The sequence below is a fragment of the Lithobates pipiens genome, unplaced genomic scaffold, assembly GCF_037356315.1.
Source record: "Lithobates pipiens isolate NorthernLeopardFrog02 unplaced genomic scaffold, aLitPip1_a1.2 Scaffold_18, whole genome shotgun sequence".
NCBI classification, from domain to species: domain Eukaryota; kingdom Metazoa; phylum Chordata; class Amphibia; order Anura; family Ranidae; genus Lithobates; species Lithobates pipiens.
In genome coordinates this window covers 628,480,274-628,494,108 of record NW_027507758.1, presented here as the reverse complement: position 1 = coordinate 628,494,108, position 13,835 = coordinate 628,480,274, and the positions used below count along the sequence as shown (strand labels likewise).

General features: G+C 45.6%; 1 protein-coding gene across 1 annotated transcript in view; it reads left to right on the top strand.

Moving 5' to 3' along the window:
• Window positions 1-13,835, top strand: part of LOC143986874 (uncharacterized) — a 259,820-nt gene that overhangs the window by 208,132 nt on the left and 37,853 nt on the right. The window contains 2 exon segments of the mRNA XM_077485281.1: window positions 4,820-4,876; window positions 8,346-8,474. Of these exon segments, the coding sequence (XP_077341407.1) occupies window positions 4,820-4,876; window positions 8,346-8,474 (186 nt within the window).

The following is a 13,835-nucleotide window of genomic DNA, read 5'->3' as shown; positions in this document are numbered from 1 at the left end:
ATTGGCCATGTGGTGGGACTATGTTTGCACAGCTATTAATTATTTTGTGGCTGCAAATTTGACCTGTAGGTTTGCAAAAGTTCGCCTCCCATTGAAGTCAATGGGGCCCGCCATGAACGTTACGGTTCGCGAACGATCGGCCGCGATCGCGAAACGTCCCGTCGGAAGTTCGTCCATCACTATTGGTGACATAATTGCCCAAATCTGGGGATTAGGAGCCATTTCCACCCTTTACTCTTGGCTGGGGCTCTTTGTATCCATATAACAGATGTTCTACATGACTAAATCTGACATCAATTTAACTGCAAAATCAAAGGGACCAAAATGTCTCCCCCCCGAGCAGTAATATATTTCTATCCCCATTGGTGGGAGTGGAGATGACCCATCTATAAGGATATACAGTACATACACACACAGCACAAGGCCGTGTTCACACTACCAGACGTTTCTCAGGGCTGCAGTTCCTCTGATCTTCACAAGGTGGTGATCTCACTTCTACCCAGAGGTCTTTATGGAAGACAGGAAGTGATGTCAGATACAGACAGGAACTGATGTCATGTACAGACAGGGACGCTCCCTACCATAGCGTCCTCCTGACTAGCACTCTTAAAGGAGTTGTAAAGGCAGAAGATGCATTCAGATAAAAAGCCTTCTGTGTGCAGAAGCCCCCCTAATACTTGCCTGAGCCCCCATCTCTTTTCAGCGATGTCCACGAGGGCCTCAGCCTTCCAGGACTCTCCTCCCGATTGACTGAGACACAGCAGCTGCACTATTGGCTTCTGCTGCTGTCAATCCAAGTCAGTTAGCCAATCAGGAGAGAGAGGGGGGGCCGAATGAGGGCTCCATGTCTCAATGGACACACAGACCTGTGACTCAGCTCTGGTGCCCCACTGCAAGCTACTTGCTGTGGGGGCACGCTACAGTTTGGAGGGCAAGGAGAGCCAAAGAGGGACCCAAGAAGAGAAGAATCTGGTCTGCACTGTGCAAAACCATTACAGAGCAGATAAGTATAACATGTTTGGTATTTTTAGAGAAAAAAAATGAGACTTTACAATCACTTTAAATATGCCATCTCCTAGGTTTGCCACCTCATACCTTCAAAATCGAACAGATATGAATTGCTCAGATTCTATGGCTGATTAAGTTGGTAATTAAGCTCACTTGGTGCCTTATCTGCATTAAATTAGCCTCACAACCCATGTAATTCATATGTGTTCGGGTTTAAAGAGATTAGGGGGCAACCCTACTATCTCCTCTGATGAAATAAGGAATATATACAGAATTTACCAAACAATAAATCCCCTGGCCCTGACGGGTTCACTGGGGAATTCTTTAAATGGTATAAAGACATTATTCATCAAGCTTTGGCAGATGTATGTAGCACTGACCCCCGAAGGAGCGGCTGATTTAATTGGGCTTACCGCTATCTTCTTGACCTCACGTGTGTCTAGGGGTTTCCCGAGGTAGATGGCCCAAGAACTGTAGAGACTGACACTAGATCTGCTTAAGTATTTTTTATGCAAAAAAGGGTAAACGAACACAGTCTCTCAACGTAGGGTTAGAGGGCTTAGGTAGGAAAGTTAAGGTACTCTTAGTGCTAAGCCAAATAGGAAAAAAGTCTCTCACACTAGGAAATCCAGAGAATAGCCATTCACAGCTGGATCCTCACCCTTATCGGATAGTCCTTCTCTCACCAGGGCCAGCAGCCAACAGGGTGCTCAAATCAAACCAAGTCTCTGCCACCGACTTGTTATAGAAAACGTGCATAAAGTCTCACCACAGACTAGTTGTAGAACACGTGAATAAAACTGAAAGGTGTAGACAACTCGGAGAACCCTCGTATGGTACCAGTGTCTTGCAGCCGGTCCGGCGATACCACTCTTTCTCCCAAAGAGTCCTCCCCTGGATGCTTCCACAGTTGCTGGGCCTCTCCACAAATCGAGACGGCACCAGACCACCTTTGAATCCTTCTTTCAGTTTCTTTGCCTCAGGCCAGCCAGCCCCGAGACTTGGAGTCGGGTGGATCCGCACCCCAGGCCATGAGAGCCCTGGGGGCTGGTCAGGAGGACCAAGACCAAACAGCCAGAAAGCACTTCTGGACCGGAACCCCAAAGCACGTGACGTCAGCACCTTAAGTACCCTTTCCCAGAATGCACAGCAAGGGTGACACTCCCACTGGGCTGGTTCAGAGAGAGAATAAACTTTTAATGCACCTAACTAGACGGCGTTCTAAACCCTGCCAGGGATGACAGCTCCACCTATGGTCAGGCAGAACACCATGCAGTCCAGCCAGACGGGTACTGAGGTCAGAATTTAGAGTAATTAAATCCAAAACCAAACTGCGGTTCAAGGGAAAAGTTAAATGACAAAACACATAGCGTGTGCTCTTCAGGAGCCTGTGCTACATGTATATAAGATTTGGTCAGACTGCACCTATTTGCCAACTGGCAATCAGGCATATACTAAACTATTAGCTAAGAAAGGCAAAGATCCCTAAGAATCTGGGCCCTATCAACCTTTCTCTTTATTAAACTTAGATATGAAAATACCTTCCAAGATTGTGACCACACGCTTGGCTGAAATTTTCCCAACTTTGACTCACCCTGTGCAATTGGGTTTTATCAAAGGCCGGACAGCCTCAATCACAGGGTAACCCGATGTTCCCTGAAGGTATGCAACATGGGGCCTTCACGACATGGAAACTTAGAGGATTAACATTGGTTTCTTCGTTATTTGATATGGAATCTGGTAACCTATACTCCTTCCAAACTCTGGCAAAAGACTTTTCATTTCCAACCCACCACCTATTTCATCACTGGGAATGCATCAGATATGCATCATCATGCTGCCTAGACCAGACGAAAAGATTTCATTTGTTACTGGAAGAGCGTTTTATCTTCACTCAAGCTTATTCCATCTCGGACATTTACTGTAACCTCAACCTTAAAGCCTTTGTGACCCTAATGTTAAAGTTAAACAGCACAGTGCTTGTGCTGTCATTTGACACCCTGTATAACCTGAAATACCTGGCTGATCCTGCCTGGTTCTGCCCTCCCCCTGTAAACTGACCACAGTTTATCATGGCTGCTGAGCCCTGACAATGTGGTCAGCTTATGTGCCCCCTTCATCCGCAGCTCTCCTTTCTGCTCTCCCCCCCTCCCTGCCTGTCAGCTAGTAACAGTGCCCCCCTCCTTCAGCTGAAATTACAGTGTAAATTACACGCAATCCCCTCTGTTAGAAAGCATCCTATGCTGCAGTGTCTGTGCTTTGTAAAACATTTGACCATTTCTACGCCGCTGGACACTCAGATGACTCCTTGTTGCTCCTGTCCTCCCCGGCTGACGTCTTGGCTCTCTCCTCCTTTCCTCACCACTGAAGTCAGCGGGGGATTCTCGGCCCCTCCCACTCTAGCTGTCAGATCGGGAGAGGGATCAGCAAGGAGTCACACGAGCGCTGAGTGGTGCTGTGAATTCAGGTAGAAATGGGTATTTTTCTTACAAAGCACTTACACTTGTTACCCTCCCCCTTCCCAATGTTATTCCCTTACTTATAGTTGTACAGGCTGATTAGCGGCTCAATGTGGCGACTAAGGATGAGCTCAGGCGTGTTCGCATAATCCACGCGCAGAGCCCGGCAGGAAGTCGGCACAGCGCTGCGCTAATCACAGGCAGTGAGACATTGCCCAATCTCTGCAATGTCTCACTGCCTGTGATGCGCCGACCTCCTGGCAGGCTCTGCACGTGGAGTATGCGAACACGCCTGAACTCATCCTTAGCGGTGGCCTCCCAGACCTACAGCGTGAACCCATTCAGGGTAGGCTGGATTGGGCTATCAAGATTTGAACGAAGCCTATTTTATATGCCTTTACAATGTTTTTTTAGAACAATGATATGTACCGTTTGCAACAATCTTAATTGTTATGTTCTCTTTTGATAAAAGAAAAAATTATGGAAAAAAAAAAAAGAAAGTGTCCAATATTGAGGTGGTTAAAGTGGTTGTAAACCCTCCCCCACAACTTGGTCCCATGTAAATCAGCATAAAAATCCCTAATGAACACTGCTTGTAGATATCTCCTTACTTGCTTAGTATTGTTGTAATCCTTTTTGTTCTTTAGAATGACGTCACTGAGCATGCCCAGATCTCCCCTGATTTATGGCACACTCTCTATGTCTTATCTATCTGTTATCAGGACTTCCTACGGCACACAGCACTGAACTCCCAGGAGGCTGCATAATCACTCAGAGCTTCCTTCTACACACCATGTGACCTCACATACAGAGTAAAGCAGGGCATGGGACAGAAATAACTGCAGTCTTATCAGCTGAAGCTGATAGGACTCATACAGGCAAACACTAGGTAATCAGCACAAGTAAATACTATGAAATAAAACAAGTCAGCTATGAACAGGGAAGCAGGGTTGCCATAGAAACATTGGATTGAGAAGGAGGCTTGGTTAACAGTACAGGAAGTGCTCAATGTAAGGGAGGAAATACACTCCACTGTGGACTCATAAAACAATACTTAAGATGGCGCTGCCTAACCCCTGGAGATTTTTAAAGTTTCTTTAAACAGTAAGTAATATGTGATTTGGGCTGGATTACAGTGGCTATAGTTTGATAATTACTTATTATAATGGACTAAATGAAAAAAAGCATCAGAGTGGGAGAGTTTACTTCCTCTTTAAGGGAATGGTTAATATGAGACATTTCTTGGGGCTGCAATTCCTCTAAACTCCACAACGTGGTCATCTCACTCATATCCAGAAAGTCTCTATGGAAGACAGGAAGTGATGTCAGGTACAGACAGGAAGTTCCAGGTGAGAGGTGAGTCGGGAGGAAGTATAGAGAAGACATTGTCGGAAGGGGCAGTAGAGGAGGTAATAAGATCTTATTTTCTATTTACACCCAGTAACCCCCCGTCATGTCCGTCCTCTTCCTCCATAGTCACTGTGATGTCTTTTATCTCCAGCAGATGATGATACACACATATATAGTGTGAAAATGTAGAATATCCCCGTATATAAATAATGAGGGAATTTATGGTCTGTACTAAGGATGAGCTCCGGTGTGTTCCCACACCCCAATTGCAGAGCCCACCAGGAAGTCGGCGCAGCGCTGCACTAATCACAGGCAGTGAGACATTTCCCCATCTCTGCAGCCGCACATTGGGACAATGTCTCACTGCCTGTGATTAGCACAATGCCGACTTCCTAGCGGGCTCTGCACGTGGGCTGTGCGAACACGCCGGAGCTCATCCTTAGTCTGTACCACGAGGGGAGTTATTGATGTCAGTAAATGTCGGTTGCAGACATTGTATGTGGGGGGAATGAAATGATAATAAAGGTCGGGATTAGGGAAGATTTCTGTAAGGTTTTACATGGTAATGATCAGCGCCCCCTCCAGAGACACTGAAAGGGATTTTGGGGGGATGAGATGGAGAACCTGTAGTGGTGGGGACAATTTTATCAAAAAGACGTCCAGATGGGTATCAAAATGGAATTTTCAGCTGAATACAATTGTTCCAGCTGGACTGAATATTGATATTGGGCTGTTTGCTTTTGATTTATCTGTTTTATGCATATTTATATAATTCCACCAGTTATTTATGATTACAAATAAAGCTTTGTATGAATTTAGTGATATATGATGATATAGAAGATGTAATTCTGGGCTATAAATGGTTAAGGAATCTGGGTGGGGGTAGGAGCGCATTTTAACCTCTTCATCTGCCAGTAGCCCTCCTGGACAATGATTGGTGTTTTCCAATCCAAACACATCACCAGGTTAGGAGAGGCGCCCTCTCTGTTTACATTTAAGGGGAATCCGGCCCGCCATCTGCCGGAGTACTCTGGCAGTGGATTGGCTCTTCTGCTCCTTATGTCAGTATTCCCTATTTACTGCTATAGCGGCGTCTGTTGCTTCACAGGCACCATAAACTTTGTGGGACTACAGAGCCCAGCACATCTAGTCATCTACAGCCGGGTTTGTAAGTGCTGCCAGGTTACCCCAGGAGTTGTCTGACACTTTGTTATCAGAAAGTTTTATTGGAACTATTATGTTGTGGATTCAGATATTTTGTCCATAGTGCAAGCGCTGCCCCATCATTTATTTGTAAATTAACCCCTTCAGGGTCAGAACATTCACCTATTTATGGGGGCGGAACATTCTTTTCATTTTGGAGATAAATTCTAGTAATATGGTCCTCTAAACAAACAGCACTGACAATAAATAGACAAGACAATGACCATCCTGACCATACATGGCCTACAAAGGGCAATTATTACACTACACAGGCAGCCAATGGGCAATCATTATACTATGCAGCCAACACAATGATGTTATTATACAAGTAAATGCGGGCCCCTTTCACACTGGGGCGGTGCGGCCATCGGCGCTTTACCGTCGTTTTAACGGCAGTCTGCGGGCGCTAGCGGGGTGGTTTTAACCCCTGCTAGCAGGCGAAAAAGGGTTAAAACCGCCCACAAATTGCTGCTGCAGCGGCGCTTTGCCGGCGGTATTACCGCTCTATCCCATTGATTTCAATGGGTAGGAGCAGTTTAGGAGCGTTGAATACACCGTTCCTTCACCGCTCCAAAGATGCGGCTAGCAGGACTTTTTTCACCGTCCTGCCAGCGCACCGCTCCAGTGTGAAAGCCCTCCGGCTTTCACACTGGAGTGAAAGGGGCCGGTTTTTTCAGGCGCTACACAGGCGCTATTTTTAGCGCTGTAACGCCTGAAATCCGCCCCAGTGTGAAAGGGGCCTAAGAATTTTTTACACACACAGATTAGGTAGCCTGAGATTATATACACATGCTGTTTAAGCAAACAGAGTCCATATAATATAAAGTGTCCATAAAGGATTTTAGTTAGAGATGAGGATCCGATGGCAGGGAGTTCATACACACAGGGCAGCCCCAAGGGAAACAGAAACCATGTTCCAAACTGTAAAAGATACACAAAAGGAGAGGCGCCTCTGGGTGTAGATTTAAAAACAGTTTTAATCACATAAAGTTAAAAAACTCACATTTCAAAGGTTACAAAAAGTGCGATGGATAAAACAATCCAGGGAGTGGGAGTCATCAGATCAGTCTGCGCATCCTGCCGGCTGAGACACTGGAAGCTGTCAAATCCAAGAAACTGCTGTGGATAGAGCAGGTGGAGGAACACAGGCGGAGGATGATGACGTCACTGGCATGCTGTGACCGGTTTTGTGAGTGTACGGGCTGAGAAGGTGAGTCAGCCGCACTCCTTCATCAAGCTGAGGGGAGAGAAAGTAAGGACGGATAGCCAATACAATGATTGAATGTAGTGCTCATGAGTATGGAGCATAGAGCCCCTTACATTGCTGGTCAGAGGAAGAAAACATTCCCCAGCCTGCCATGAAGAATATGTTCCATCATCATTGTCAGAGGGAGGAAAATACTGAGGGTTCTGAGCAGAGGCATAATTAGAACCTTCAAAGCCCTGGTGCAAGAAACCATGAAGGGCTCCACTGGTCCTAGGGCCCTTTCCACTGATTCTGTTGCCCTTTACTTTTGCAGTGGGGCCCTTTCCTGATCTCTTTGCCCCCCCCCCATGATAGTGGAACAGCAGAGCCCTATCGCTAGTACGACCTTTGCTACCTGGTAGTTTCACCTCCACTGATCTCGCACACAAGGCTCACCTGCGCCGATCGCATGGTTTTGAATAAAGTAGGGTCTCTGAGGAGGTAGTGGGACTAATGAACTCTGCAAGCCTCTGAAGGTTTACTTTATCTGAAAGACTCTAGGACCCCTGAGGAGGAAGTGTAGCTGAAGGACTTTGTGGGTCTCTTAGGAAATAATAGGGCTGAACAACTCTGAGAGGTTAGTGGGGCTGAAGGGCTGTGGGGGCCTCTAAGGCTGGATTCACACCTATGCATTTTTAGTTCTTCCTGCATTTTGCATATTTGCACTACAGTCCATTTAACATGGTTTCCTATGGAACACGTTCTGTAGTGCAAAACTGCAAAATGCAAAAAGCACTAAAAATGCATTGGTATGAATCCAGCCTAAGAGGGTAGTCAGGCTGCAAGGCTCTCAGGTAAGAGGTGGATTTAGGGCTCATAGGGGTCTCTGATGGTCCTCCCACCCCACCTGCACTTACTTTTATGACCTTGTTAAATAACTCCTGCCAGCAAGTGAAGGGCCTTCACCTCACCATCTCACTGATCAAGAAATATGTTGCAGACACAAAATAGACGGGGACATTTTTAGAGGGGCATGAAGGCAGTAGTTCTTAAATGTACAGCAACCCTATTATCCCCCCCCCCATATCCTATTATGTGATCAATACCATCCAAATAATTATTACTTTCATTTCCCAAAGTTATCCGTCTACAAGGAGACCTGTATAGATCAAATGACTCCACCAATGAGGATGGAGGAGGACCGGAGTCACATGACTGAGAAAATACTAAACCTCACCCTGGAGATCATCTACCTGCTGACCGGAGAGGTGAGGAGGATTCTGGGAGGTCACATGACATCACTCTTATCTCTATTAATAAAACACAGACCTGACCGGAGAGGTGAGGAGGATTCTGGGAGGTCACATGACATCACTCTTATCTCTATTAATAAAACACAGACCTGACCAGAGAGGTGAGGAGGATTCTGGGAGGTCACATGACATCACTCTTATCTCTATTAATAAAACACAGACCTGACCGGAGAGGTGAGGAGGATTCTGGGAGGTCACATGACATCACTCTTATCTCTATTAATAAAACACATACCTGACCAGAGAGGTGAGAAGGATTCTGGGGGGGTCATATGACATCACTCTTATTTCTATTAACCACTTAAGCCCCGTACCATTTGGCTGGCCAAAGACCAGAGCACTTTTTGTGATTCTGCACTGCATCGTTTTAACTGACAATTGCGCGGTCGTGCGACATGGCTCCCAAACAAAACTATTTCCCCATGAATAGAGCTTTATTTTCGTGGTATTTGATCACCCCTGCGGTTTTTATTTTTTTGTGCTATAAACAAAAAAAAGCGAAAATTTTGAAAAGAAAGCAATATTTTTTACTTTTTGCTATAATAAATATCCCCAAAAAATATATACAGTACAGACCAAAAGTTTGGACACACCTTCTCATTCAAAGAGTATTCTTTATTTTCATGACTATGAAAATTGTAGATTCAAACTGAAGACATCAAAACTTTTGCTTTGATTACTGCTTCGCACACTCTTGGCATTCTGTTGATGAGCTTCAAGAGGTAGTCACCTGAAGAGGTTTTCACTTCACAGGTGTGCCCTGTCAGGTTTAATAAGTGGGATTTCAAGCCTTATAAATGGGGTTGGGACCACCAGTTGTGTTGTGCAGGAGGTGGATACAGTACACAGCTGATAGTCTTACTGAATAGACTGTTAGAATTTGTATTATGGTAAGAAAAAAGCAGCTAAGTAAAGAAAAACATGTGTCCATCATTACTTTAAGAAATGAAGGTCAGTCAGTCCGAACAATTTGGAAAACTTTGAAAGTGTCCCCAAGTGCAGTGGCAAAAACCATCAAGCGCTACAAAGAAACTGGCTCACATGAGGACCGCCCCAGGAAAGGAAGACCAAGAGTCACCTCTGCTGCGGACGATAAGTTCATCCGAGTCACCAGCCTCAGAAATTGCAGGTTAACAGCAGCTCAGATTAGAGAACAGGTCAATGCCACACAGAGTTCTAGCAGTAGACACATATCTAGAACAACTGTTAAAAGGAGACTGTGTGAATCAGGCCTTCATGGTAAAATAGCTGCTAGGAAACCACTGCTGAGGACAGGTAACAAGCAGAAGAGACTTGTTTGGGCTAAAGAACACAAGGAATGGACATTAGACCAGTGGAAATCTGTGCTTTGGTCTGATGAGTCCAAGTTTGAGATCTTTGGTTCCAACCACCTTGTCTTTGTGCGACGCAGAAGAGGTGAACGCATGGACTCTACATGCCTGGTTCCCACCGTGAAGCATGGAGGAGGAGGTGTGATGGTGTGGGGGTGCTTTGCTGGTGACACCGTTGGGGATTTATTCAAAATTGAAGGCATACTGAACCAGCATGGCTACCACAGCATCTTGCAGCGGCATGCTATTCCATCTGGTTTGCGTTTAGTTGGACCATCATTTATTTTTCAACAGGACAGTAGGTGGCTACTTTGAAGAACCTAGATTATAAAACATATTTTCAGTTGTTTCACACTTTTTTGTTCAGTATATAATTCCACATGTGTTAATTCATGGTTTTGATGCCTTCAGTGTGAATCTACAATTTTCATAGTCCTGAAAATAAAGAAAACTCTTTGAATGAGAAGGTGTGTCCAAACTTTTGGTCTGTACTGTATATAAAAAACATTTTTCTGAAGTCATTTTCCAGGGCGGCACACCTGAGAGATGAGAGGCTCCTCCCTACAGGAAATACAATCAATCGATGGTTTCTTTGGCCGGACCTCTACATCTTAGAATGAGGTCTGACTCTATATAATGGTGGTGCGTTGCCGCGTGCCCGTTCCCCATTGAAAACGCGTCACGTCTGACGAAACACGTATGGGAGGGCATGCTGTGACATCACCATGCTGTACAAGAGGAGGACGGGCTCCCGATTTGCCAGCCGGCTTGTTACTTATGCGATCTAACTGTGTTTTTATGTAAGTGCATTTTCGTTATAATTAAAAGAGTATTGAAGTTTTTTACACTATGAGAAGCTTCTCTCTCTTTATATTCTGAACATATTCATTGGGTGTGAGTGAAAGCGTGGGCATCCTAAGGACCTACAGCATATGGAGCGTTTGTTCCTGAATTACAAGGCATCTGGTGTAGACGAGGGGTTGCGATTGGTTTGTTACCATAACGCTCCTTACGCTCTATCATCTGGTAAGCTCATCTCTTTGTCGGTGGTTGAGCACATTAGCGATAAGAAAGTGTGTAATCACTGTGGTGTGTTCGGTTTGAAGCTAAGTGATTTTTCTTCAACACCAGGATCCTCTTGCTATGGACATTTATTAAGGTAATAAGTCTGGGAATATAGTGCTGTTTTTTATTGGAGCAGCTCCTTTTCTTTTCTTTCATTTTCATTGTTGTTGTGTATGTATCCCACAGTAGAGCAGCAGCCTTACATTTTTCAATATTCACTGTAATTTATAATATTATTTTCATTTTATTATTTAATTTATTTTGAATTTTTTACTTTCATCATTGAGCATTGTTTTTAGGTCCCAGCGCGGTTTTACCCCTTTTTATTTTGACAATCAATCAACAGCTGTTTTAAGTCCCCACCCTTCCCCTTGATCCTCAGTTTTTGATATTGTTTCTCCTTACACAGCAAAACTGTTTGTTTTTTTCCAAATGACCCGAAGCCTGGGGCTGGTGGTCTCCCCCTGGAGAGCTGGACCACAAGCTTGGGAAGCTTCTGGGTCCAGTAGGATATTCTTATCCTTCCTGGGGGGTTCCCCTATCTTTTCCTCAGGGGCGGCAGCAGAAATTGGAAGAGCCCCCCTGAGAGCTGAAGGACCCTGGGTACAGTGGTGTACCCAGATATTCAGGGGCCATTATCCTGTCTCCCCTCCTTAGCTGTCCAGGCGTCTGTTCAGAAGGGGGTGCTGGCCATCGGTTCTTTCCAGGGGGGAGCGTGTCCCCAACTCCTGGGCCCCCGGTAGCTCGCGTGGGCTGCTGGAGAGGGCGCTGTGTCAAGCACCTGCGTCATTTTCAAACTTTGGGGAAATGGCGGCGGTGTTCTTACCCCGGAGGGAAGGCTGAGAGTCAGCAGGAGCAGGAGCACACATCCTCCTTTCGCTAGCGCGAGGAGGCACCAGTTCACTATGGTGGATGTCTGCCTAAACCACCTCAGATGGGAATGAGGAACAGAAGGCATTCCCCCCCCCCATGTGTATATACTGACTGGCACAGTGCAGGACACAGCCTAACCTTGCACCTCCCTATGGGGACAGCAGTTGAGGGGGCACTTTGGCGACTATCCTCCTTGCGTGTGGACCATAAGGATGGAAAAGCAAGCCCGGTGGCTGTGGCAAAAGGGGAAGAATACAACGGTGAGTACTTTCCTTTGCCTTGGGAATTTAGCTGCAAAATCCCCAATTCCAGCCAGATGGATTCTGGGCAGTTCAGATAATCTCCCCTGGGGTCTGGATTCAAATAGCCCAGAAGCTTCTGCTAAAAACACCAGCCACAGCTCCCTCTTACGTCAGAGAGGCTGTATGGTGGACAGGTGGTGCAGAGGAACAAGTGTGCCTAAACCACCTCAGATGGGAAAGAGGTAGGTAAGGCATTGCTTCCCCGTGTGTATACTGACTGGTGCAGTGCAGAACCTGGGGTCGGGATACAAATAGCCCAGAGGCTACTGCTAAAACCACCAGCCACAGCTCCCTCTTACAGCAGAGACACTGTGGTTATCGCAACAGTGGGTTGCCAGCCTCTCCCTACATGCCCAGTTGTGGTACATTAGTAGGGATGAATATAGCGAACAGAGGGGACCTGGTACTATTACTTACAGGCCAGGTATATCACTGAACAAGTTATTAATTGTGCAGTGGGTGGTGGATTCAGAAGCTCCCCTGGTCAGCAGGTGCACTAGGTTACCGGCCCTATTAGCCCAGCTGCTAGGAATCTGAAGTTGTTGTTCAAGATGCTTAAAAGCTGACCTAACATTCAACGATGGGCAGGGACCAGGCTTCTGTGTGGCACAGTAGGGTTTCCCTTGTTACAGATCCTCCTTTTGGGGGTTGCTTGCTATAGGTAACTTTCATAAGCTCCAACCTCCCACTCCACCTTTACACTGCGGTTATATTATAGTGTAGGAGGTAAGAAAAACCTTTTATGTTGGTTTGTGCTACAATCCACTCAGTGGCAGATCTAAAGGTGATTTACCATAAATCGCTTCCTACATCCTTTTAATTGAGGATTTTCTGTGCAAACCTATGCAAGAGCTACATGCTTGCTTGTTTAAAGCCTGCAAGTAGCTATTTACCTCCAGGTTAATTGGTAACCACCTCTTCTAGAGGCTGTTTTAAATTGGTCTCTAGGGCTGGGCTCATTGAGACTTTAGTTGCTGATCAGCCCCACCTGGGTATGAGCTGGCTAGTGTTTGCTCAGTCTATGAAGGTAAGGTAGGACAACTACTATAGTAGGGTGTCCAACCAATTTAGGATGTGTTCCTTCACTGATGGTGAAGGGTTAGTATCTACAGCCCAGGCTATGACTATGAAATTGCCCCTGTTGGTTATTTCATAAAGGAAAGAAATTGGTTGGTATGTAGGTGCCAAAGTAGTTGCTCATACTGACCCTGTGCAGCTACACCCAAAAAGATTATATATATTCTCTTGCTCTGTTATGTTTTATTCAAATGTATTTCTGCTTTATAGATCATTCTCCTGATGAAGCGTTTTGATGCAAAACTAGTTGAAGGAATTGTGTATACTCCTCTTCATTCGAAAATCATTATCCATTTTTTGATTACCAAGTATCGGGATAGTTCAACCAATAATCTTTTTGGGTGTAGCTGCACAGGGTCAGTATGAGCAACTAATTTGGCACCTACATACCAACCAATTTCTTTCCTTTATGAAATAACCAACAGGGGCAATTTATTTACTCAAGGGATTATATTACAAACAATGTAAAGATAAGGAGATCAGCTTACCCTCACCAAGGCAAAACTCGCAGACCAGAGGGCCCATCAATTCCCCCGGCGGCGGACACAGGGGATTGCATTCAACAGCCAGTATGTACACACAACCAGGTGTGACCAGGTGGCCAGAACATCAACCAGTGGGACGTGAGTGGTAGGGGGAGGGGGGAGGAAAAGGAGAGGGGAAAGGGG